The following is a 22,323-nucleotide window of genomic DNA, read 5'->3' on the forward strand; positions in this document are numbered from 1 at the left end:
AGATAAGTACATCTATTATAGATAGCATTTTTTATAAGGTTGGATTTAAACATTTTATTTTGCTATTTGTCTTCTATTTATCCCATCTGCTTTTTGTTCTTCTGTTTCTCCTTTCATGTCTCCTTTTGGGTTAATCCAGTTTCTTTTAATTTTTCATTTAATTCATCTATTGGCTTTTATCTATACCTTTCTACTTTTTTTTTTAACTTTTTAAAAATTTTATCAGCTCTGGCCTACAGATCTACATTATTTTTTAAATGTACGATTTGAACTTTACAATCTGAATCCTTAACTTAATTCAGTCTACTTAGAATTTATATTGAACAATTTCACATGAAATATCAGAACATTATAGCAGTAGGATTCCATTTACCACTTCCTGGTCTTTGTGCTATTGTTTTATTGTAGCTTAAAACATATGTTACATCTGTATATCTTTTAAGCCCTATAAGCTAGTGCTGTGATAAGTTTTGCTTTAAGTAGTCATATGTCTTTTAAAGAAATTAAAAGAGGAAAAAGTATATTCTTTTTTATAAATACCCACATCTTTATCATTTTATTTTTGGTGTTTTTTCATTTCTTCCAAGTCTAGCTTTTCATCTGATATTATTTCCCCAGCCTGAAGAAATTGCTTTAGCATTTCTTTCTTTCCTTTCCTTTTTTTTTTTTTTTTTTTTTTTTTTTTGTGACAGAATTTCACTCTTGTTGCCCAGGCTGGAGTATAATGGCTCAATCTCAGCTCACCACAACCTCTGCCTCCCGGATTCAAGCAATTCTCCTGCCTCAGGCTCCTGAGTAGCTGGGATTACAGGCATGTGCCACCACACCCAGCTAATTTTGTATTTTTAGTAGAGACGGAGTTTCTCCATGTTTGTCAAGCAGGTCTTGAACTCCCAACCTCAGGTGATCTGCCCGCCTCGGCCTCCCAAAGTGCTGGGATTACAAGCATGAGCCACCGTGCCCAGCCTTCTTTCTCTTTTGTAGAGACAGTATCTTGCTATGTTGCCTAGGCTGGTCTTGAATTCCTGACCTCAAGTGATCATCCTACCTGGGCCTCTCAAAATGCTGGGATTACAGGCATAAGCCATGGCACTGGCCAGCTTTAGCGTTCCTTATGTTGCAGGCTTGCTGGTGATGAATTCTCTGTTTTCATTTACCTGAATATATCTTTATTTTACCTTAATTTTTTTTTGGCCTCAATTTTTAAAGGATATTTTTACTAGATACAGAATTGTGGATTGAAAGCAGTTTTGTGTTGTTGTTATTTTATTTGTTGTCTGTCATCCTTTTAAAGATGTTCTCTGGCCCTGTTGTGTCTGATGAAAACTAAACTGTCATTTGTATTATTATTCTTTTTTATGTAATGTATCCTTTTTTTCTGACTGCTTTTAAGGTTTTTCTATTTTTGATTTTCATCAGTTTTACTATGATGTACCTAGTTATAGTTTTACTTATGGTTTTCTTTGTGTATATTCTGCTTTGAGTTTGCTCTGCTTCTTGGGCAAGTTATGTATTTCATCAAATTTGGGGATGTTTTGGCCATTCAAATACTTTTTACTACTCTGTCCTTTCTATCCTCTCCTTCTGGACTGTAATTACACATGTTAATCTGTTTGATATTGTACCACAGGTTACTGAGACCCAATTCAGCTTTTTGTTTTCATTAAATTGTATAGTTTTTTGTTGCTCTGTCTTTCATGTTCACTGACTGTTTCTTCTGCCATCTCCAATCTGCTGTTAAATCCATCCTATGAATATTTTATTTCACATTTGTGGTTTTTGGTTCTATAATGTTCATTTTGTTAATTTTTCTAGTTTACAATCTCTGTGGAGATTTTCTTTCTTTGCATTCGTTATGACTATATTTACCTTTACTTTTTTTTTTTTTTTTGAGATGGAGTTTCACTCTGTTGCCCAGGCTGGAGCACAGTGGTACAATCTTGGCTCACTGCAAGCCTCGCCTCCCAGGTTCAAGTGATTCTCCTGTCTTAGCCTCCCAAGTCGCTGGGATTACAGGTGTGTGCCACCATGCCTGGCTAATTTTTGTATTTTTAGTAGAGACAGGGTTTCACCATGTTGGCCAGGCTGGTCTCGAACTCCTGACCTCAGGTGATCCACCTGCCTCAGCCTCCCAAAGTGCTGGAATTACAGGCATAATTCTTGATTATATTTGCAATAGTTACTTTATAGTTCTTATCTGCTAACTCAAGCATCCACACTTTGGATTGGTTTCTTTCTTTCTTTCTTTTCTTTTTTTTTTTTTTCTGAGGCGGAGTCTCACTCTGTCACCAGGCTGGAGTGCAGTTGCACGATCTCAGCTCACTGCAACGTTCGCCTCCCGGGTTCAAGCAATTCTCCTGCCTTAGCCTCCCAAGTAGCTGGGACTACAGGTGTGCGCCACCATGCCCAGCTAGTTTTTTATTTTTAAGTTAATTTTTTTTTTTTTTTTTTTTGAGACGGAGTCTCGCTCTGTGGCCCAGGTTGGAGTGCAGTGGCCGGATCTCAGCTCACTGCAAGCTCCGCCTCCCAGATTTACGCCATTCTCCTGCCTCAGCCTCCCGAGTAGCTGGGACTACAGGCACCCGCCATCTCGCCCAGCTAGTTTTTTGTATTTTTTTGGTAGAGACGGGGTTTCACCGGGTTAGCCAGGATGGTCTCGATCTCCTGACCTCGTGATCCGCCCGTCTCGCCCTCCCAAAGTGCTGGGATTACAGGCTTGAGCCACTGTGCCCGGCCTTAAGTTAATTTTTTTACTTTTAGTAGAGACGGAGTTTCACCATGTTGGCCAGGATGGTCTTGATCTTTTGACCTCATGATCCGCCTGCCTTGGCCTCCCAAAGTGCTGGGATTACAGGTGTGAGCCACTGTGCCCAGCCAGTTTCATTTTTGTTTTTGGAGATGGAGTTTCTCTCTGTTGCCAAAGCTGGAATGCAGTGGCATGATCTTGGCTAACTGCAACCTACGCTTCCCGAGATCAAGTGATTCTCTTGCCTTAGCCTCCTGAGTAGCTGGGATTACAGGCATGCACCACCATGCCCGGCTAATTTTTATATTTTTGGTAGAGATGAGGTTTCACCATGTTGGCCAGGCTGGTCTTGAACTCCTGACATCAAGTGATCCACCCACCTCAGCCTCCCAAAGTACTGGGATTACAGGCTTGAGCCACTGCGCCCAGCCCAGATTGATTTATTTTGAATCCCTTTTTTCTTGACTGTGTGGATCACATGTTTGTATTTTTTATGTTTATTAATTTTTAATTGTGTATCAGACATTGTGAATGACACATTGCAGAGGCTTTAGAGATTATCTGTGTTTGTCTGGAAATTACTGATTTTTTACTAATTTAGTAGGCTGTTAAAGTTCTTTAGACTTAGTCTCCAAACTGTCTCCCTTGCAGTGGGTAGCAGCTGAGATCTCTGGTTAGGTCTTTCAAGTCTTTCAGCTGTTGCTTTTTTGCTGGGCTCTTTGGAATCTTCTCCAAGCATGTGCAGATCATGTTTTACCCAAGAATTTGAGGAGATTTATGTGCAAATTTTGTGGTTTTATCCTTTCTAGGATTCCCCATCATTTTCCAGCCTCTGGTTGCCTCAAACTCTGTCTTCTCTATCCTCAAATCAGTAAGTTCTGCAGCTTTCTGCTTGATTTCCAATTGTTCCTGCTGGTCACACTGTCTGGAGATTGCCCGCTGACCTAGACAAATTTTACCTGGTATAATTCCCTTCTTTTCTTTCCTTTATTTTCCCAAATATAGTGGCATTAAAAAAACACAACCATTTATTACTATTATTATTGTTGTTCTCTCTCGCGGTTCTAGGGGTTAATGAGACTTCGTTGATGGTTCTTGCTTGGGTCTCCTATTGTTGTAGTCAAATAGGGGCTAGGGGTCATCTTGAAATCCCCCTCAGTCTTATCGGTGTGGTAATTGATGCTAGCTGGCTGTTGGTGAGATTCTGTTGGACTGTCAGATGGAACACTTACATGTAACGTCTACTTGGGCATTCTCAGGATGGCTGGTTTCCAAGAGCAAGCATCCTGAGAGTGAGAGCCAGATGAATGCTGTATTATCTTTTATTTCCTAGCCTCAGAAATCACGTAATGTCACTTCTGCCACATCCTATTCATTGAGGCAGTTACAAAGGAGAGCCCGTATTCAAGCACAGGGTATTAGACCCCACCTTTTGAGAGGGGAGTGTCAACTAATTTTCAGACAGATTTTAAAACTACCAAACCTTTCAAATGTCATGTGCTCTCCAGTTTCTGCCTGCTTTTGCTCATTCTTTGGTACTTTCAAATTGCTGGGTATTTATCTAGAATTTATATTATTATCTAGTAATCCAATACAAACTATTCCATCATTACCAGAGGTGGAACTCCCTCCCCTCTTTTTTTTCTCCATAGCATTCTCACATTTAATATTATTTACTTATTTACTTGTTTTATTTTGTGCATCCTCCCACTAAGCTCCATTAAGTGGGATTTTTTTGTTCTGTTTTGTTTTGTCTCTTTGATAAACTGCTAGGCATATAGTAGGTGCTCCGCAAATATTTTTTGAATTAATGATTGACTGAATCTTTACCTCTCCAAAACAGCCATAATAAAAGCTCTTAATGACAAAAGAGGACCTATACGTTTTACAGCCTTGTTCTTTCAGCACAGTTGCAATGGTAGAGTGGCATATCTAAGGTTCACTTCTCCTTGGCTTACAGAACAGGACTTAGAGATTTTGACAGTTCATTCTTATCATAACTATCATGTGGGTTAATTCGGAAGTCTAGATAGGCCAGCTGCAGATCAAATGAAATTACGTATGAAAGTGCTTTGTGAAGTGTAAAGTACTATAAGATTATAAAGTGTGTTAGATAATTGTTCGCAGTTGCATCCATTAGGCTGGCTTTTTCAGATTTAATTTTGAGAATATTCTGTGTGTGTGTGTGTGTTTGTGTATTTTTAAGGGATGAATATTTTGAATTATCAAAACAGTAATAAGGTTTACTGCAGTGTGTTTATAATAAAGTCCTTACTAAGTTCTTATTAATGTTTTGTCTGACTTTTCTTTATTAGGAACTTAAGAGATTTGAGAACTTCGTAAAATCTTGTCCTCCTTTTGATATTGTCATTGATGGCCTCAACGTTGCCAAAATGTTTCCTAAAGCTCGTGAATCTCAAGTTGTAAGTATAAGTTTTACTTTGTTATTCCACATCTCTAGAAACATTTGTTGTACCCATTTATGACCTTCTTGGGGCTCTTAGCTCCTCAGTTTTTCTTCCTCTAAAACTAAGGTCCTCAGGGTGCCACAATGACCAACTGCATGCTCCCCTAACATTTACTATTTTCATCACAAATAAGTTGCTCTTCAAGGCTGGGAGAAAGCGATTAAAAGTGAGGAATTAAAAGAAAGATTGCAATGCAGGGCCAGATTTTCCTGTTTTGTGTAAAACTAACCTTCTTCTGGGTTTCTGCTTTCTCTTTGGGATCACTCTGTCATTTCCCTGTGGGTCATATTCTTATATTTGAAAATTATCAATATACAGTATCAAGAGATATTAATCACTCATTACTCACATTTGTTTTTTCCAAACATAGTATATTCATAAATTAACCTAAGCAGTTTTTTTTCTATATGGTAGCCATTTGTCAATTTATAAATGCCCTACTAGTTTCTAATAAGAATATCATTTTTCATAGCAGCAATTAGCAGTTACTTTCATCTCTATTTTGTAGATTAAAAAATTGAGGCTAATTTTGTATAGTAAATCTATAGAAAACAGTCATAATATCAAAATTGGATTGTAGAGAGCTCCTGGGTTTCAGACTTGTGGCGCTTATCACTGGCAATCTATAGCCATTCATCTGTAATTAAACTGTGTCTTAAAAATTGCTGCCACTGGCGGGCACAGTGGCTCACGCCTGTAATCCCAGCACTTTGGGAGGCCGAGGCTGGCAGATCACCTGAGGTCAGGCGTTCGAGACAAGCCTGGCCAACATGGTGAAACCCTGTCTCTACTAAAAATACAAAAATTAGTTGGGCATGGTGGCACATGCCTGTAATCCCAGCTACTCGGGAGGCTGAGGCAGGAGAATTGCTTGAACATGGGAGGCGGAGGTTGTGGTGAACCGAGATTGTGCCATTGCACTCCAGCCTGGGCAACAAGAGTGAAACTGTCTCAAAAAAATTAAAAAGTAATGATAAAAGGAGTAGTAAAATACATATGTATTATTTTTATATTTGAAATTGAAGCCTATGTAAAATTGAGGAGCCCTAATGGGAAGAATAGATAAATTTGCTAGACAGTTAAAAACAAAACTAAACTAAAAAACATAAACACTGTTAAAATACAACAAACTGCAAAATGTAGACCGGGCATGGTGGGTCACGCCTGTAATCCCAGCACTTTGGGGGGCCGAGGCGGGTGGATTGCCTGAGGTCAGGAGTTCGACACCAGCCTGGCTAACATGATGAAACCCCATCTCTACTAAAAATACAAAAAAATTAACCAGGCGTGGTGGCACATGCCTGTAGTCCCAGCTACTTGGGAGGCTGAGACAGGAGAATCGCTTGAACCCAGAAGGCAGTGGTTTCAGTGAGCTGAGATCAAGCCACTGCACTCCAGCCTGGGCAACAGAGCAAGACTCCGTCTTAAAAAAAAAAAAATGTTTACAGTATGTGACAAAGAGCAGATTTCCTGACTGTATCAGAACTGTTATAAACCTATAAGAAGGAGATGAACCGGCTGGGCATGATGGCTCACGCCTGTAATTCCAGCACTTTGGGAGGCCAAGGCGGGTGGGTCACTTGAGGTCAGGAGTTCAAGACCAGCCTGGCCAACATGGTGAAATCCCGTCTCTATTAAAAATGCAAAAATTAGCTGGGCATGGTGGCGGGTGCCTATAATCCCAGCTACTTGGGAGGCTGAGTCAAGAGAATCTCTTGAACCTGGGAGGCAGAGGTTGCAGTGAGCTGAGATCATGCCATTGCACTCCAGCCTGGGTAACAGAGTGAGACTCCATCTCGAAAACAAAAAAGAAAAAGATGGACCATGCAGTGGAAAAGTGGTTTAACTTTATTCATATTTATAGATACAGAGATTAAAATATTTATCTTCCAGATTGGTAGATATTTAAAAGTTGGTAATATTCAGTGTTTAGAATAGTTTGAAGAGGTAGGAAGGATGGTATCAGTGCAGTATTTTTGGTGGATGATTTGTCTATAACTTTCATTATCTAAAATATTGAAATTCTATTTTCAGGAACTGACATAGTAACACTAGTACATAAAGAAATGTATTCAAATATATTCATTATTGCATTATTGGTAAGCAGAAAAATCTAAACAACCTGAATATCTATCAGTCTAAAGCCCAATACATATTTAAATATTCATTTTTGTGAAAAAGGTAAACCTATATGTGCTGCTATGGAACAGTTGTCAGAATATAAGAAGCAAAATGAAAAACAACATGCTTAGAATTGCTCTACTTATATTAAAAACAAAGCAAAAAATTACCCATCTATAGATAAATGTTTGTTAGATAAGTTTGCATGTGCATGCCCAAAAAATTTCTAGAAGCTTAACACACACACACACGTGCGTGCACACATACACAATTTAACAGTGTAGTTACCTTTGGGAATTGGGAATAGAATACTGTATAAGAGAATGAGAGGATTTCTGGTTTTTGTTTACATTTTTTGAATTTTCTTTTACCATGAAAATTTTAAAAATATCAGGAAAGGAAAAAGGTTAAAAAGCATTCTTGGTAAATATTTTAAAATAGTTTTATAATACTCTGTGTCTTGTGGATATACAATAATTTTTAAGTCATCTCCCTGTTGTTAGACAAATGAGGCTTTCCATTTTTTACTATGATAAGTAATGCTTTGGAAGACAACCTCTGTGCATGTTTCATAGGATGTCTTTGGAGTAGATTTTCAGAAACAGGACTCTTTAGTCAAAGAGTATGTATATTTTTAAAGATCTCACTATATATTGCCAAATTGCTTTCCAAAATGATTATAATAATTTATACTACCAGCAAAAGTGTATAGGGGTGCCTAAATATAACACATTTCTTTAAGGTTACTTATTACATGATTGTTTCAGCCACTCACCTATGCCATGAGTCCGCTAAGTGAAAAGGACTGGACGGTTTTTTCCTCATTTTTTAGGTCAAACAGATTTTTTTAAATTGTGGGACAAACTTTAATGAAATAGTTCCAGAGAGGGAATATTCTTCATTGTCTTTTATGTACTTATCTTTCTCTTAATACAATTACCTTTAAGTGTACATAAAGGAAAAATTAGGAATTTGAAGTTCCAAAGTCTTAAGTTTTTTCCATCTTTGAAGAGATTTCCAGATTTTTTTTTTCTGTGGAATGATGTACGTATTATTTATGCTCTTCCTGTAAACTCTCTGCATTATATGTTACACATTTTTCTCAGTCCTTTTACATTAATGGTTGATTATATATCTAGTATTATTCTCTGTAAGTTCATTAATGAGAAAATAACTTTTTTACATTCATTGTTTAAGGAGTAGCACCATTATCACATATCTTGATCTCAGAACCTATAGCTTAAGGGTGATAGAGATTAAGGAACTAAAAAAAGAAAGTTCTAGTTGTGAATGTATTTTATTTTCTTAATTTTCAAATGAATCTTTTTTATATTTTAATTTTTCTGAAGTCTGAGTATATGCTATAATTAATGTCAGTAGAAACTTGCCAGCCACCATGTAGAGATTTATTGGTGACTGTTATAGCCTGGGTGTGTACAAAATTAGCTATATATAGCGTATGTCTATTCATCTGTTTGCCACCTCAGTTGAATTAGTTGTATTTGTAGCTCTACACACTGTTACACTGTTTAATTTTAACCTAAATCTTTTTTTTTAAACTTTTATTTTAGGCTTGGGGGTACATGGGAAGACTTGTTACATACATAAACATTTGTCAAGGGGGTTCGTTGTACATATTATTTCATCACCCAGGTATTAAGCCCAGTACCCAATAGTTATCTTTTCTGCTCCTGTCCCTTCTCCCACACACCCCGTCAAGTAGACCCCAGTGTCTGTTGTTTCTTTGTGTTCATAAGGTTTTATAATTTAGTTCCCACTTATAAGCGAGAACATGTAGTATTTGGATTTCTGTTTCTGCATTAGTTTGCTAAGGGTAATAGCCTCCAGCTCTGTCCGCGTTCCTACAAAAGACATGATCTTGTTCCTTTTTTGGCTGCATAGTACTCCATGGTGTATATGTGCCACATTTTCTTTATCCAATCTGTCACTGATGGGCATTTAGGTTGATTCCATGTCTTTGCTATTGTGAATAGTACTGCAGTGAACATTCGTGTGCATGTGTCTTTATGGTAGAATGATTTCTACTCGTCTGTGTATATACCTAGTAATGGGATTGCTGGGTTGAATGATAGTTCTGCTTTTAGCTCTTTGAGAAATTGCCATACTACTCTCCACAATGGTTAAACTCATTTACACTCCCACCAACAGTGTGTAAGTGTTCCCTTTTCTCTGCAACCTCACCAGCATGTATTATTTTTTGACTTTTTTTATAATAGCCATTCTGACTGGTGTGAAATGGTATCTCATTGTGATTTTGATTTGCATTTCTCTAATGATCATTGATATTGAGCTTTTTTTCATATGCTTGTTGGCCACATGTTTGTCTTCTTTTGTGAAGTGTCTGTTCATGTCCTTTGCCCACTTTTTAATGGGGTTGTTTTTCTCTTGTAAATTTGTAATTTTAACCTAAATCTTAACTTTAAATATTTGCCAAAGGTTTCCTGACAATGTAATAAAAAACAGTGGAAATTGACACTTTTCTAAGACTAAGGTACAGAATTTTAAAGCAAGAGGAGGTTGTTATGACTGATTTTTGCATTTTGAAAAGTTGTCACTGAGCCTGCAAACTTCTACCTGCCAATACCTTCCCATAGACATTCAAGCAAAGTTGACTAACTTCCAGAATGGCATAATTCAAAGAAAGAAAAAGCAATGATCAGATGTGAAATACAGGTAAGCTCCAGTATTTTTCAACCTGTCTTAGTGTCATGCTGTTGGTCCTAAAAGTGTTATAAAAGTGAAGATGAATAGCACAGGCTCTAAGGACAGTGGTATGTAATGTGTCACCATGAGGATGTACAGAACTGTTATGGCCAAAAGTGATCTAGAACAAACAGCCTTCAACTGAGATATGAAAGTGTATACTTACATGTTAATTGTGATTCCAAAACAAGGTTATGGTATGGAACTATATGGATTAATGTATGATTTTGTTGGTTACTGAAATGGTATACTTTTTTGTTTGTGTTTTTTTGCTTAAAAGTTATTTATTCCTAAATCGGTGTTTCATCTTATAGTTTCTGGCGTCTTAATAATGAGGAAGTACGATTACAAGATGTGCTAAGTGGAACTGTGGACTATAAAGTCCCTGGGCTCAAGACACCCCCCAACCTCAGCCTCCTCAGTAGCTGGGACTACAGACACATGCCACCACATCCAGCTAATTTTTGTATTTTTTTTTTTTTTTTTTTTGTGGAGACGGAGTTTTGTCATGTTGCCCGGGCTGGTCTTGAACTCCTGGGCTTAAGCAATCTGCCTGCTGTGGCCTCCCAAAGTGTTGGGATTACAGGTATAAACCACCACGCCAGTAGATTTTGCTTTTGACACAATTGGAGACTTGGCCAAGTCATGTCTCAATTCTTTAATGTTGGCATTTTTTTTCTTTTTTATTGGGAAATATAATATTTATATACCATAATATTCACCCTTTTAAAGTGTACAATTCAGTGGTTTTTACTGTATTCACAAAGTTTTGCAATCATCACCACTATCCAATTCCAGGACATTTTCATTTTCCTTGAAGAAACCTCATACCCATTAGCACTAACTCCCAATTTCTTCCTCCCCTTGGTCCCTGGCAACCACTAGTCTTCATTCTGTCTTTTCCTTTTTTCTTTTTTTTTTCTTTTGAGACAGGTACTTGTGTTGCCCAAGCTGGAGGGTAAGGGTGCAGTCATATCTCACTGCAACCTTGACCTCCTGGGCTCAAGTGGTCCTCCTGCCTCAGCCTTCCAAGTAGCTAGAACTACAGGCACACACCACCAGGCCCAGCTACTTTTACTATTTATTTATTTATTCATAGAAACAGGGTCTCACTGTGTTGCTCAGGCTGGTCTTGAACTCCTGGCCTCAGGCAGTCCTCCCAAAGTGCTGGAATTAACAGGTGTGAGCCACCATGTCCGGCCTTCTTTACATCTTTATGAATTTACCTATTCCAGACATTTCAGATTTTCACTTAGCATAGTGTTTCAAAGTTCATCCATTTTGTAGCAGGAATCAGTATTTCATTCCCTTTTATTGCCAAATCGTGTTCCATTGTATGGATATGCCACATTTTATTCATTCGTTCTGTAGTTGATGGACCTTTGGGTTGTTATCACTTTTTGGCTATTATGAATAATGCTACTTATGAACATTTGGGCACAAGTTTTTATGTGGACATAGGTTTTCATTTCTTTTGGCTATGCACCTGGGAGTAGAATTGGTGGGTCATATGGTAACTTTGTGTTTAATCTTTTGAACTTCTCAACTGTTTTCCAAAGCAGCTGCATCATTTTGTATTCTCATCAGCTGTGTATAAAGGTTCTAATGTCTCCACATCCTCAGGAACACTTGTTATTTGTCTTTTTGATTATAGTCCTCCTAGCGGGTGTGAAGTGGTATCTTTTTTTGTTTGTTTTGATCATGTAAGAAATGCAGGAAGTAGTATCTTTTAGTTTTTTTAGTTTTTTTTTTTTTTTAGATGATGGAATCTCACTGTCACCGAGGCTGGAGTGCAGTGGCATGATCTCAGCTCACTGCAACCTCTGCCTCCCGGGTTCAAGCAATTATCATGGCTCAGCCTCCTAAGTAGCTGGGACTGCAGGCATGCGCCACCATGCCTGGCTAATTTTTTTTTTTTTTTTTTTTTTGGAGTAGAGACGGGTTTTCGCCATGTTGGCCAGGCTGGTCTCAAACTCCTGACCTCAGGTGATCTGCCTGCCTCAGCCTCCCAAAGTGCTGGGATTACAGGTGTGAGCTACCTCACCTGGCCCAGTATCTTGTAGTTTTGATTTGCATTTGTTAATGATGCCTGATGTTGAATATCCTTTAATATATTTATTGGCCATTTATATATCTTCTTTGAAGAAATGTCTTTTTTTTTTTTTTTTTTTTTGAGACAGAGTCTTACTCTGTCGCCCAGGCTAGAGTGCAGTGGCGCAATCTCAGTTCACTGCAACCTTCATCTACCAGGTTCAAGTGATTCTCCTGCCTCAGCCTCCCGAGTAGCTGGGATTACAGGCATGTGCCACCACGCCCGGCTAATTTTTGTGTTTTGTTAGAGACGGGGTTTCACCATGTTGGTTAGGCTGGTCTTGAACGCCTGACTTCAGCCTCCCAAAGTGTTGGGCTTACAGGCATGAGCCACCATGCCTGGCCAGAAATGTCTATTTCTTTGCCCATTTTCAATTGTTTTTTGTTATTACTGTTGAGTTGTAATTTTTTTTTTTTTGAGACAGAGTCTCGCCTTGTCGCCCAGGCTGGAGTGCAGTGGCATGATCTCGGCTTACTGCAACCTCCACCTCCCGGGTTTAAGTGATTCTCCTGCCTCAGCCTCCTGAGTAGCTGGGATTACGGGTGTGCACCACCATGCCCGGATCATTTTTGTATTTTTAGTAGAGACGGTGTTTTACCATGTTGGTCAGGCTGGTCTCGAACTCCTGACCTCGTGATCTGCCCATCTTGGCCTCCCAAAGTGCTAGGATTACAGGCGTGAGCCATCACACCCAGCCGAGTTATAATTTTTAACTATATACCAAATATTAGATCTTTATCAGATATATAATCTGTAAGTATTTTTTCCCAGGCTTTGGATTCTCTTTTTTTTTTTTGAGACAGAGTCTTGCTCTGTCGTCCAGGCTGGAGCGCAGTGGCCAGATCTCGGCTCACTGCAAGCTCCGCCTCCCGGGTTTACGCCATTCTCCTGCCTCAGCCTCCCGAGTAGCTGGGACTACAGGCGCCCGCCACCTCGCCCGGCTAGTTTTTTGTATTTTTTAGTAGAGACGGGGTTTCACTGTGTTAGCCAGGATGGTCTCGATCTCCTGACCTCGTGATCCGCCCGTCTCGGCCTCCCAAAGTGCTGGGATTACAGGCTTGAGCCACCGCGCCCGGCCTGGATTCTCTTTTCAGTGTTTTGATGATATCCTTTGAAGCGTAGAAGTCCAATTTATTTTTTCTTTTGTTGCCTGTGCTTTTGATGTCTAATCTAAGAAATCATTGCCTAGGGGCCGGGTGTGGTGGCTCACGCCTGTAATCCCAGAATTTTGGGAGGCCAAGGCGGGTGGATCAGAGGTCAAGAGATGGAGACCATCCTGGCCAACATAGTGAAACTCTGTCTCTACTAAAAATACAACAATTAGCTGGGTGTGGTGGTGGGTGCCTGTAGTTCCAGCTACTCACGAGGCGGAGGTTGCAGTAAGCCAAGATCGCGCCACTGCACTCCAGCCTGTCGATAGAGCAAGACTCTTTCTCAAAAAAAAGAAGAAAATATTGCCTAATCCAAGGTCATGAAGATTAATGCCTTTGATTCTTCTAAGAGTTTTATAGTTTTATTTCTTGCACTTACAATGTTTGCATTCTTAGGGAAACAGTTCAATCTTGAGTACATGATAAGCAACATAATTTAGAATATACTGAGATTAAAGGGGACTAACCTTCACCCTGTTTATTTGTTTAACCTGTAAATTTAGGCAGACTAAGCCTTGCTACTTATCTTGTAGCTGTTTTTCAAGTGTAAATTGTATTTTGCTTGAAGTATTTTTGTTGTTGTTGTTTTTAGAGATGGGGTCTTGCCATGTTGTCCAGGCTAGTCTCAAACCCTTGGGCTCAAGTGATCCGCCTGCTTCAGCCTCCCAAAGTGTTGGGATTATGGGTGTGAGCCACGGCGCACAGCCTGCATGAAGTAATATAATTCCCTGGTTTCAAATTTTGAGAAAAAGAAAAATTCTGAGCTTTTTTTTTTTCTTCTTTTTTTTTAAAGAAGAGGGAAGGGTTCTGAGTGACTAGCAGATTGATTGTATAGCCTGCATTTTAAGAAGAACAGTTGTAGAAACTTGGCAGGGAATTATTAGGTTGATTCAGTTACTGTTTCTTGAGCCCCTGTTCCAAGCCAGATACTGTTTTAAGCTGTGAGAATATGACCATAGATCAATAACAGGAATGCTAGGCACAAGGTTAGGCTAATGGTTGTGTTATCTAAACAAGAAATGCATATTGTGCATCCTGTTGTCTATTAACAATGAGTCTTGTGTTTGTGCTTGACTCTTTTCCTTAAAGATTTACTTGAATTGTCAGAATAGAAAATAATATTTACCCAAAATACATGAGATAAGATTTTTAAAAAAAATAAGCATTGCAGGCCAGGCATGGTGTCTCATGCCTGTAATTCCAGCGCTTTGGGAAGCTGAGGTGGGTGGATCCAGAGGTCAGAAGTTCAAGACCAGCCTGGCCAAGATGCTGAAACCTGTCTCTACTAAAACTACAAAAATTAGCTGGGTGTGGTGGCACTTGCCTGTAATCTCAGCTACTCGGGAGGCTGAGGCAGGAGAATCGCTTGAACCCAGCGGCAGAGGTTGCAGTGAGCGGAGATCATGCCACTGCACTCCAGCCTGGGCGACACAGCGAGACTCCTTCTTAAAAAAAAAAAAGGGCCGGGCGCAGTGGCTCATGCCTGTACTCCTAGCACTTTGGGAGGCTGAGCTGGACAGATCATCTGGGTCAGGAGTTCAAGACCAGCCTGGCCAACATGGGGAAACCCCATCTCTATTAAAAATACAAAATTAGCCGGGCGTGGTGGTGCATGCCTGTAATCCCAGCTACTTGGGAGACTGAAGCAGGGGAATCGCTTGAACCCAGGAGGTGGAGGTTGCAGTGAGTCGAGATCGAGCCATTGCACTTCAGCCTGGGTAACAAGAGTGAAACTCTGTCTCAAAAAAAAAAAAAAAAAAGAAGTATTGCAAGTACTTTTAGTATTTAGTAACATTTAAATCTCTAGAATATGTTGTAATTTTGAAGAAACTATGACTAAATTTATTTTATTTTTTAAACATTTTTATTTATTTTTGTTTTTTTGAGATGGAGTCTTGCTCTGTCACCCAGGTTGGAATGCAGTGGCATGATCTTGGCTCACTGCAACCTCTGCCGCCCACGTTCAAGCGATTCTCCTGCCTCAGCCTCCTGAGTAGCTGGGATTACAGGCACGTGCCACCACGTCTGGCTAATTTTTGTAATTTTAGTAGAGACAGGGTTTCACCATGTTGGCCAGGATGGTCTCGATCTCCTGACCTCCTGATCTGCCCGCTTGGCCTCCCAAAGTGCTGGGATTACAGGTGTGAGCCACGGCACCAGGCCGACTAAATTTGAAAGTATTAGTTACGGACCCTTATATTCTGCTTGAGTCAACTTTTATATAGCACTTGAACCAACATCTCTTCATCATTATCTGTTTCAAGGTATTTTAGATTTTCTTGGATTGGATTTCTTTCTTTTTTAATTTAATAAACTTAATTTTCCTAGAGCAGCTTTAGGTTCATGTATTCCTTTTTATGAACAGCCATTTCCGTACATGTTATTTGGACTCTTACAAATACTTCTGAACAAAGCCAGGCATGGAAGCATGCACCTGTTATATGATTTGGCTATGTCCCCACCCAAATCTCATCTTGAATTGTAGCTCCCATAATTCCCACATGTTGTGGGAGGGACTTGGTGGGAGATAATTGAATCATGGGGGCGGTTTCCCTCATACTCTTCTTGTGGTAGTGAATAAGTCTCATGAGATCTGATGGTTTTATAAGAGGTTGCCCTTTTCCCTTCTCTCATTCTCTCTTGCCCACCGCCATGTAAGACGTGCCTTTTACCTTCTGCCATGATTGTGAGGCCTCTCAAGCCACGTGGAACTGTGAGTCCATTAAACCTCTTTTTCATTATAAATTAGCCAGTTTCGGGTATGTCTTTATCAGCAGCATGAAAACAGACTAACACAACCTGTAATCCCAGCACTTTAGGAGGCTGAGGTGGGAGAACACTTAAGCCCAGGAGTACAAGACCAGCCTAGGCAATGTAGCGAGACCCCATCTCTACAGAAGATCAAAAATATTAGCTGGATGTGATGGCATGCACCTGTGGTTCCAGCTTCTCAGAAGGCTGAAGCAGGAGGATTGCTTGAGCCCAGGAATTCGAGGCTGTAGTGAGCTGTGATCATGCCACTGCACTCCAGCCTGGACAAGAGTCTCAAAAACCAAAACCAAAACCAAACCAAAACCAAAACAAAAACAAAAACAAAAAACGAAAAAAAAAAACTGGACTGGGTAATTGGCACTACTATCCACCAAATTGCTCAAGCCAAAAACCAAGTATTCCAGACAGCCACAATTACTCTTTCTCTCTACCCCCATATCCAGTAGACTGACAAGTTTTCTTGGTTTTAACCCCCCAAAATATCCCATAGTCTAGTCGCTTCTTTCCATCTCCATTTACATCATCTCTCACCAAAACTCCTAAGTGATCTCCTTGCTTTTTTTCATGCTTGCCTCAATAACTTCGCATTACACTTAGAATAAAATCCAAGTTCCTCATCATGGATTATAAGAACTCTCATTATCTGGTCTTTACCTCTCTTTTCAACCTCATCTGGTTTTTTCTCTGTCTTTCACTGAATTATAGGTATACTAGAATTTTTCCTGTCCCTCAAACATGCTGAATTTGTTCCTGCCCCCAAATCTTTGTACTTGCTATTTCTTTAGTATTCTTCCATCTTCAAATGGCTGGATTATTATCAGCACCTCAAAGGTTTTTCTTGATTCTTCCAAAGTAACCTCATTCTGCCTCATCATTTCTTTTTTTTTTTTTTTTTGAGACAGAGTCTCGCTCTGTCGCCCAGGCTGGAGTGCTGTGGCTGGATCTCAGCTCACTGCAAGCTCCGCCTCCCGGGTTCCCGCCATTCTCCTGCCTCAGCCTCCCGAGTAGCTGGGACTACAGGCGCCCGCCACCTTGCCCGGCTAGTTTTTTTTGTATTTTTTTTTTAGTAGAGACGGGGTTTCACCTTGTTAGCCAGGATGGTCTCGATCTCCTGACCTTGTGATCTGCCCGTCTCGGCCTCCCAAAGTGCTGGGATTACAGGCTTGAGCCACCGCGCCCGGCCCTGCCTCATCATTTCTATCTGTATTTTCAGTTACATCAGGATTGCCAAGTCTAGCCCAGGAACTAGAGATGAGTTTCAACATGGCAATGCAAAACTGTCTTTGCCTGGATTCTCTTTTTCTTTCTTTTTCTTTCTTTGGATTCTCTTTTTCAATATCAAGTTCCTTCATAGTAGTTTTATGTGAAAAGAGACCTTGCTTTTGTTGACCATTTATCCTAGAATGATCAGGGAGGGAATTCTAAAAGTCTCCATGACTCATACTTTACACATACCTTTGTAACTTTCATTTCAAGAAATTAGGTTTTCTTTTCAGTTATCACTAATAATTGGTGCTGTGAGACCCCCTTGAGGAGGCAGGGACAACATAGTATAATAAATTTCCATTAAGAAAACAAAAGGAGTGGCTGGGTGCAGTGGCTCACACCTGTACTGTAATCCCAGCATTTTGGGAGGTCAAGGAGGGTGGATCACCTGAGGTCAGGAGTTCAAGACCAGCCTGACCAACGTGGTGAAACCCTGTCTCTACTAAAAATACAAAAACTAGCCAGGCGTGGTGGCGTGTGCCTGTAATCCCAGCTAGTAGGGAGACTGAGGCAGGAGAATCGCTTGAACCTGGGAGCCAGAGGTTGAGTAAGCCAAGATCACGCCACTGTACTCCAGCCTGGGTGACAGAGTGGAAAAAAAAAAAGAGAGAAAGACAACAAAAGGATATAAAGTGGAAAGCTTCTAATGCTGCATTTTCTCTCTCATTCTCTCTTCCCCCACACACCTACCCATGATTCAGTCCTAATGCTTTTGTTCTTTGTTCCTTTTGCTGCTTGCATTTTGGATTTTCAGTGTTTATAAGCTGAATATATATATCCTCTAATAGAGGATATATAGGGGGGAAAAGCACATCATTTTAGTTAATCATGCTAGCTGTTCAAAATTCTCCTCCTTATTTTCTGTGGATAACTGAGAATTGGTTAAAATGGCTTCAGCAGAATGAAAATTTATAAAGTAATTTAAAAGAATTATGGCTGACACCAGCACTGAATGCTTTCATTCTTATTGCATGCTTAGGGCATTGAATAGAGAGTGTTTGGTGAAAACACTGTAGAATTTGTTTTGATTGCCGTCTCTTAGTTGGTTTTACTACAGTGAGAGAAAAATGGAGGCAAGAGTATTAGTCATTAGAGGTCATTTGGCGAAGTGTTTATTTGGCAGTAAGTTCTTATTTTTCTGCCACTCAAGTTATTTTATTTCTTTCTGTCGATTTACATAACCTCTTGTAAAAGTTTCAATACCATAAAGCACCTAAGATACAATAGACTATGCTCAGTATTTTTGTGTGTATATAATCCCAGGCATATATATATATATACACACACATTTTTTTTTTCCCGAACTGTAGAAATGTTGAGTTTCTCAGTCCCCGTGCTTGAAATTATGTTTCAATAATGTTAAAGTGGGAAGGAAACTTAAAAATACCCTATTATGTTTACAATAGGAAATGTTAAATATTGAAGTAGAGTTTTTATCATACCTCCTTAACTTTTAAATACCCTTTTCCATATAATTGTTTCTCCTGCTTAAAGACTCTCTCTTGACATCTGGCTTTAGAGGTAGAATGTCTTGTTCCTTATGTCCCAAAACTTGGGTGTCTTATTCACACTTGGGTGTCCTTCTGGAAGAACATACTGTCCTCATGTCTGCTCTGAAAAGCTATTTGAGGATTTTTTTTTCTTTTCTTTTTCAAATACATATATGAGGAGCAGCATATTAGAGTTTGTATGTATGGGTTGAAAGTGGAGGGATGGGATTACTACTAGAGGCAGGCATGCTTACATTAGGGAGAAGAGAGAGACTGTTGCCCAGGTTGAAAGAGAAATGCTGCCATAAGAAGTCAAAAAGTCCTTCACATTCCCTTGTAAGTTATATTTCTAGGTATTTTACTCTCTTTGTAGCAATTATGAATGGGAGTTCACTCATGATTTGGCTCTCTGTTTGTCTGTTATTGGTGTATAGAAATGCAACCCAAATGTCCATCAATGATAGACTGGATAAAGAAAACATGGCATGTATACACCATGGAATACTATGCAGCCATAAAAAAGGATGAGTTCATGTCCTTTGCAGGGACATGGAGAAAGCTGGAAACCATCATTCTCAGCAAACTAACACAGGAACAGAAAACCAAACACCTCATGTCCTCACTCATAGGTGGAAGTTGAACAATGAGAATACATGGACACAGGGAGGGGAACATCACACACCGGGGCCTGTCAGGGAGTGGTGGCCTAGGGGAGGGATAGCATTAGAAGAAATACCTAATGTAGATGACGGGTTGGTAGGTGCAGCAAACCACCATCACACGTGTATACCTATTGTAACAAACCTGCAAGTTCGGCACATGTACCCTAGAACTTAAAGTATAATAAATTAATTAATTTTTTAAAAAGTCAAAAAGTACAACTTTCTGGATATAGCTCAGCCTTCTGTCAAACAGCTCAGTAACCTCAACAGCCATTACTGTATTAAAGAAAGTAGCATCCAATATATAATCTTCAAAATTATAAAGAAAATCTTAAACTATGACTAGTATATCCTATTTCAGAAGATAGGCAAATTGTGATTTCTTTTTTGAAAATTTATAATTGTAAAGAAAATCCTAAATTGTAACTATTCTGCATAATTAAGAAGGCAAGAAAATCATAATGCTTTTCAGAAAGTTCCTCTCACACATGATTTTAAGTTTTATTGTTTATCTTGATATTAATTTATATGAAACATATTTGAACAGTGTTCAGATAAATGTGGTATTAGCATATGCAGTGTTTTATTATATAAAATATTTTACTTATAGATATTTTAAAACATTAACTAAGCATACTCTCTTATACCATAAGATATGTGGAGTCAGTTTGGTACTGTATCTATTCAAAATATACAGTGATGTATCAGTTCCACTTTCAGAAATCTGTTCTGCGGAAATATTTGCACAGGTACATAAAGATACATAATTTTTGTTGTATCTCTGTAATAGCAAAAAATTGGAAATTATACAGAAGCCAACTGAATACTGGAGGTGAGTTTACTGACATAGAAAGATACCCAGGATACATGAAAAAGACAAGTTGAAAACAAAATGTACAGGATGACCCCAGTTTTTGAAAATAAAAAAAAATTACTGTGCATGTATTTATGCATATTCAAGGAAAAACGCCTAGAAGTAGAAATTCTTCACTGACCAGTCACTTTTTCCTTTATATAGTTATGTATTTTTACAGATACTTACTCTAGTTCATTTTAAAAACTCACACATATTTTAAAGATAAGAAACTAAAATAAATCTTCAGTGGTATAAAACTAATGTTTCTGCCATTCTGCAGAATATTAATTCTCAAATTTGAGTTTGAGAAATTCAAAAACAAGCAATTTTAGAAGTCACGTAGGTCTTTTAATGATTCTTAGGGTAGAAATCTATTTTTTTAACTACATATGTGAAACTTAGGAAACTAGAACTTAGTTCTAAGAGTGATATACTTCTTTCATTTTCAAAAAAGTTTGTCATATTTTCATAACCAACAGTTATGTTATCGAGGAGTGACTTTAGTATTATAATAGTTTAAAGTACCTAGATTATGACTTTAAAAAACTTATGTTGAGTAGCCCAAGGAGAATGTATAAATTGGGAATGTATAAATTGGGAAAAACCTCAGACTTAAAGTAATTATATGTAATATCAAAGCAATGTAATTGTAGGTTTCTCCCTAGGGAATCTGAAATATCACCCAACAAATATCACCCAAACAAGTCACTGTTAGTGTGGATTCATGGAAGAAGATCTAAAAATAAATAAATCAATAGAAATGGTAAACTTGGGCTGTGAATCTTAAAACAACTAATCAGGTAGCAGCATTTAAATCCTATATCAGGCCAGGCATGGTGGCTCATACCTGTAATCCCAACATTTTTGGAGGCCGAGGTGGGAGGACCACTTGAGCTCAGGAGTTAAGAGACTAGCCTGGGCAACATAGTGAGACCTCCCTGCCCTCTGCCATCTCTACGAAAAATAAATTTTAAAAAATAAGCTGGATGTGGTAGCACACACCTGTAGTCCCACCAACTCAGGAGGCTGAGGCGGGGGGAGGATCACTTGAGCCCTGGAGAATCTAGGCTGCAGTGAGCCATGATTGCACTGATGCACTCCATCCTGGGTAACAGAGTGAGACCCTGTCTCAAAAAATAAATATTTTTATCACATGGGAAAAGTAAATCTAATCACGACTCCTTAGTTTTAAGGAGTTAACTGCTGGGTAGTCAAAGGTGATATAAGTGACTTGAGGAAATAAATTTGCATTCGTGGATGCCAATCCAGAAATCACTAAATAACACAAAAGAATGGTTGTTTTTTTTTCTTACTGTTCATTTTTCATGACATGGTAACTCAGGGAAGTCACATTGCCCTGGGTCAAACAGTGCCAAGCTGACTACTTCCTTTTGTCATGTATCACTTCACCCACTCTTGCCTTGACATGTGTAAGAGTTATGTTTTGTCATGTGACTGCTGGGATAGTCTGCATCACTCAGAATTATTCTTACCAACTGCTAATGAAGTTAATGATCAACTGTCAGCTGGGTTTTTAGTGAAGTGATCAAGGGCATAACTAGCAAGATGAATGGAGCCAGGCAAAATTTGTATAGTGATTTGGCTTCATAGTCCTTTCTTTTCAAATGTCCCAGAAAGGAACATTCTGCATAGTGTTTGAAACAAGATTTCCCCAATTGTTGTAGAAGTCAAGTGATCCAGTGTCTTCGAAGAGCGTTAAAAACACTGTGTTGCCAAGCTCCCATATCTGTCCTCTCTCTGGCAAAATCCTAATAGCAAGTTGATTTCCCATCACTGATGTGTCATTGATAATGTCTGTGTAATAACCATTTGGGGTGTGGTGGGATTGTCTCTGTGAGTCATTATTGTGTATATCTTGCTTCCATGACAGTGTTTTAAAACACTCTTCTTGGGAATGTGGTAGGAAGAGGCCACTTATGAAAATATAATATCCATTTGAACAAAAAAAGTTTAA

At 39.0% G+C, this 22,323-nt stretch overlaps 1 protein-coding gene and 1 long non-coding RNA gene across 18 annotated transcripts in view; one reads left to right on the top strand and one right to left on the bottom strand.

Annotated features, from left to right (window-relative positions):
• Positions 1-22,323, top strand: part of PRORP (protein only RNase P catalytic subunit) — a 253,529-nt gene that overhangs the window by 48,509 nt on the left and 182,697 nt on the right. For all 17 annotated transcript variants that reach the window (XR_013396180.1, XR_013396186.1, XR_013396185.1 and 14 more), the window contains one exon: positions 5,062-5,169. Coding sequence is in view for 6 of the 17 variants with exons in the window: in XM_077940895.1 (XP_077797021.1) it covers positions 5,062-5,169 (108 nt within the window). In the remaining 11 variants the exon portion in view is untranslated. The remainder of the gene's footprint in view (positions 1-5,061; positions 5,170-22,323) is intronic.
• Positions 14,316-16,415, bottom strand: LOC144330219 (uncharacterized). Its single transcript, XR_013396205.1, has 2 exons — positions 15,368-16,415; positions 14,316-14,827 (listed from the first exon to the last, which is right to left on the bottom strand). It is a non-coding gene; the product is annotated as an uncharacterized LOC144330219 (long non-coding RNA).

The sequence above is a fragment of the Macaca mulatta genome, chromosome 7, assembly GCF_049350105.2.
Source record: "Macaca mulatta isolate MMU2019108-1 chromosome 7, T2T-MMU8v2.0, whole genome shotgun sequence".
Lineage (NCBI taxonomy): Eukaryota > Metazoa > Chordata > Mammalia > Primates > Cercopithecidae > Macaca > Macaca mulatta.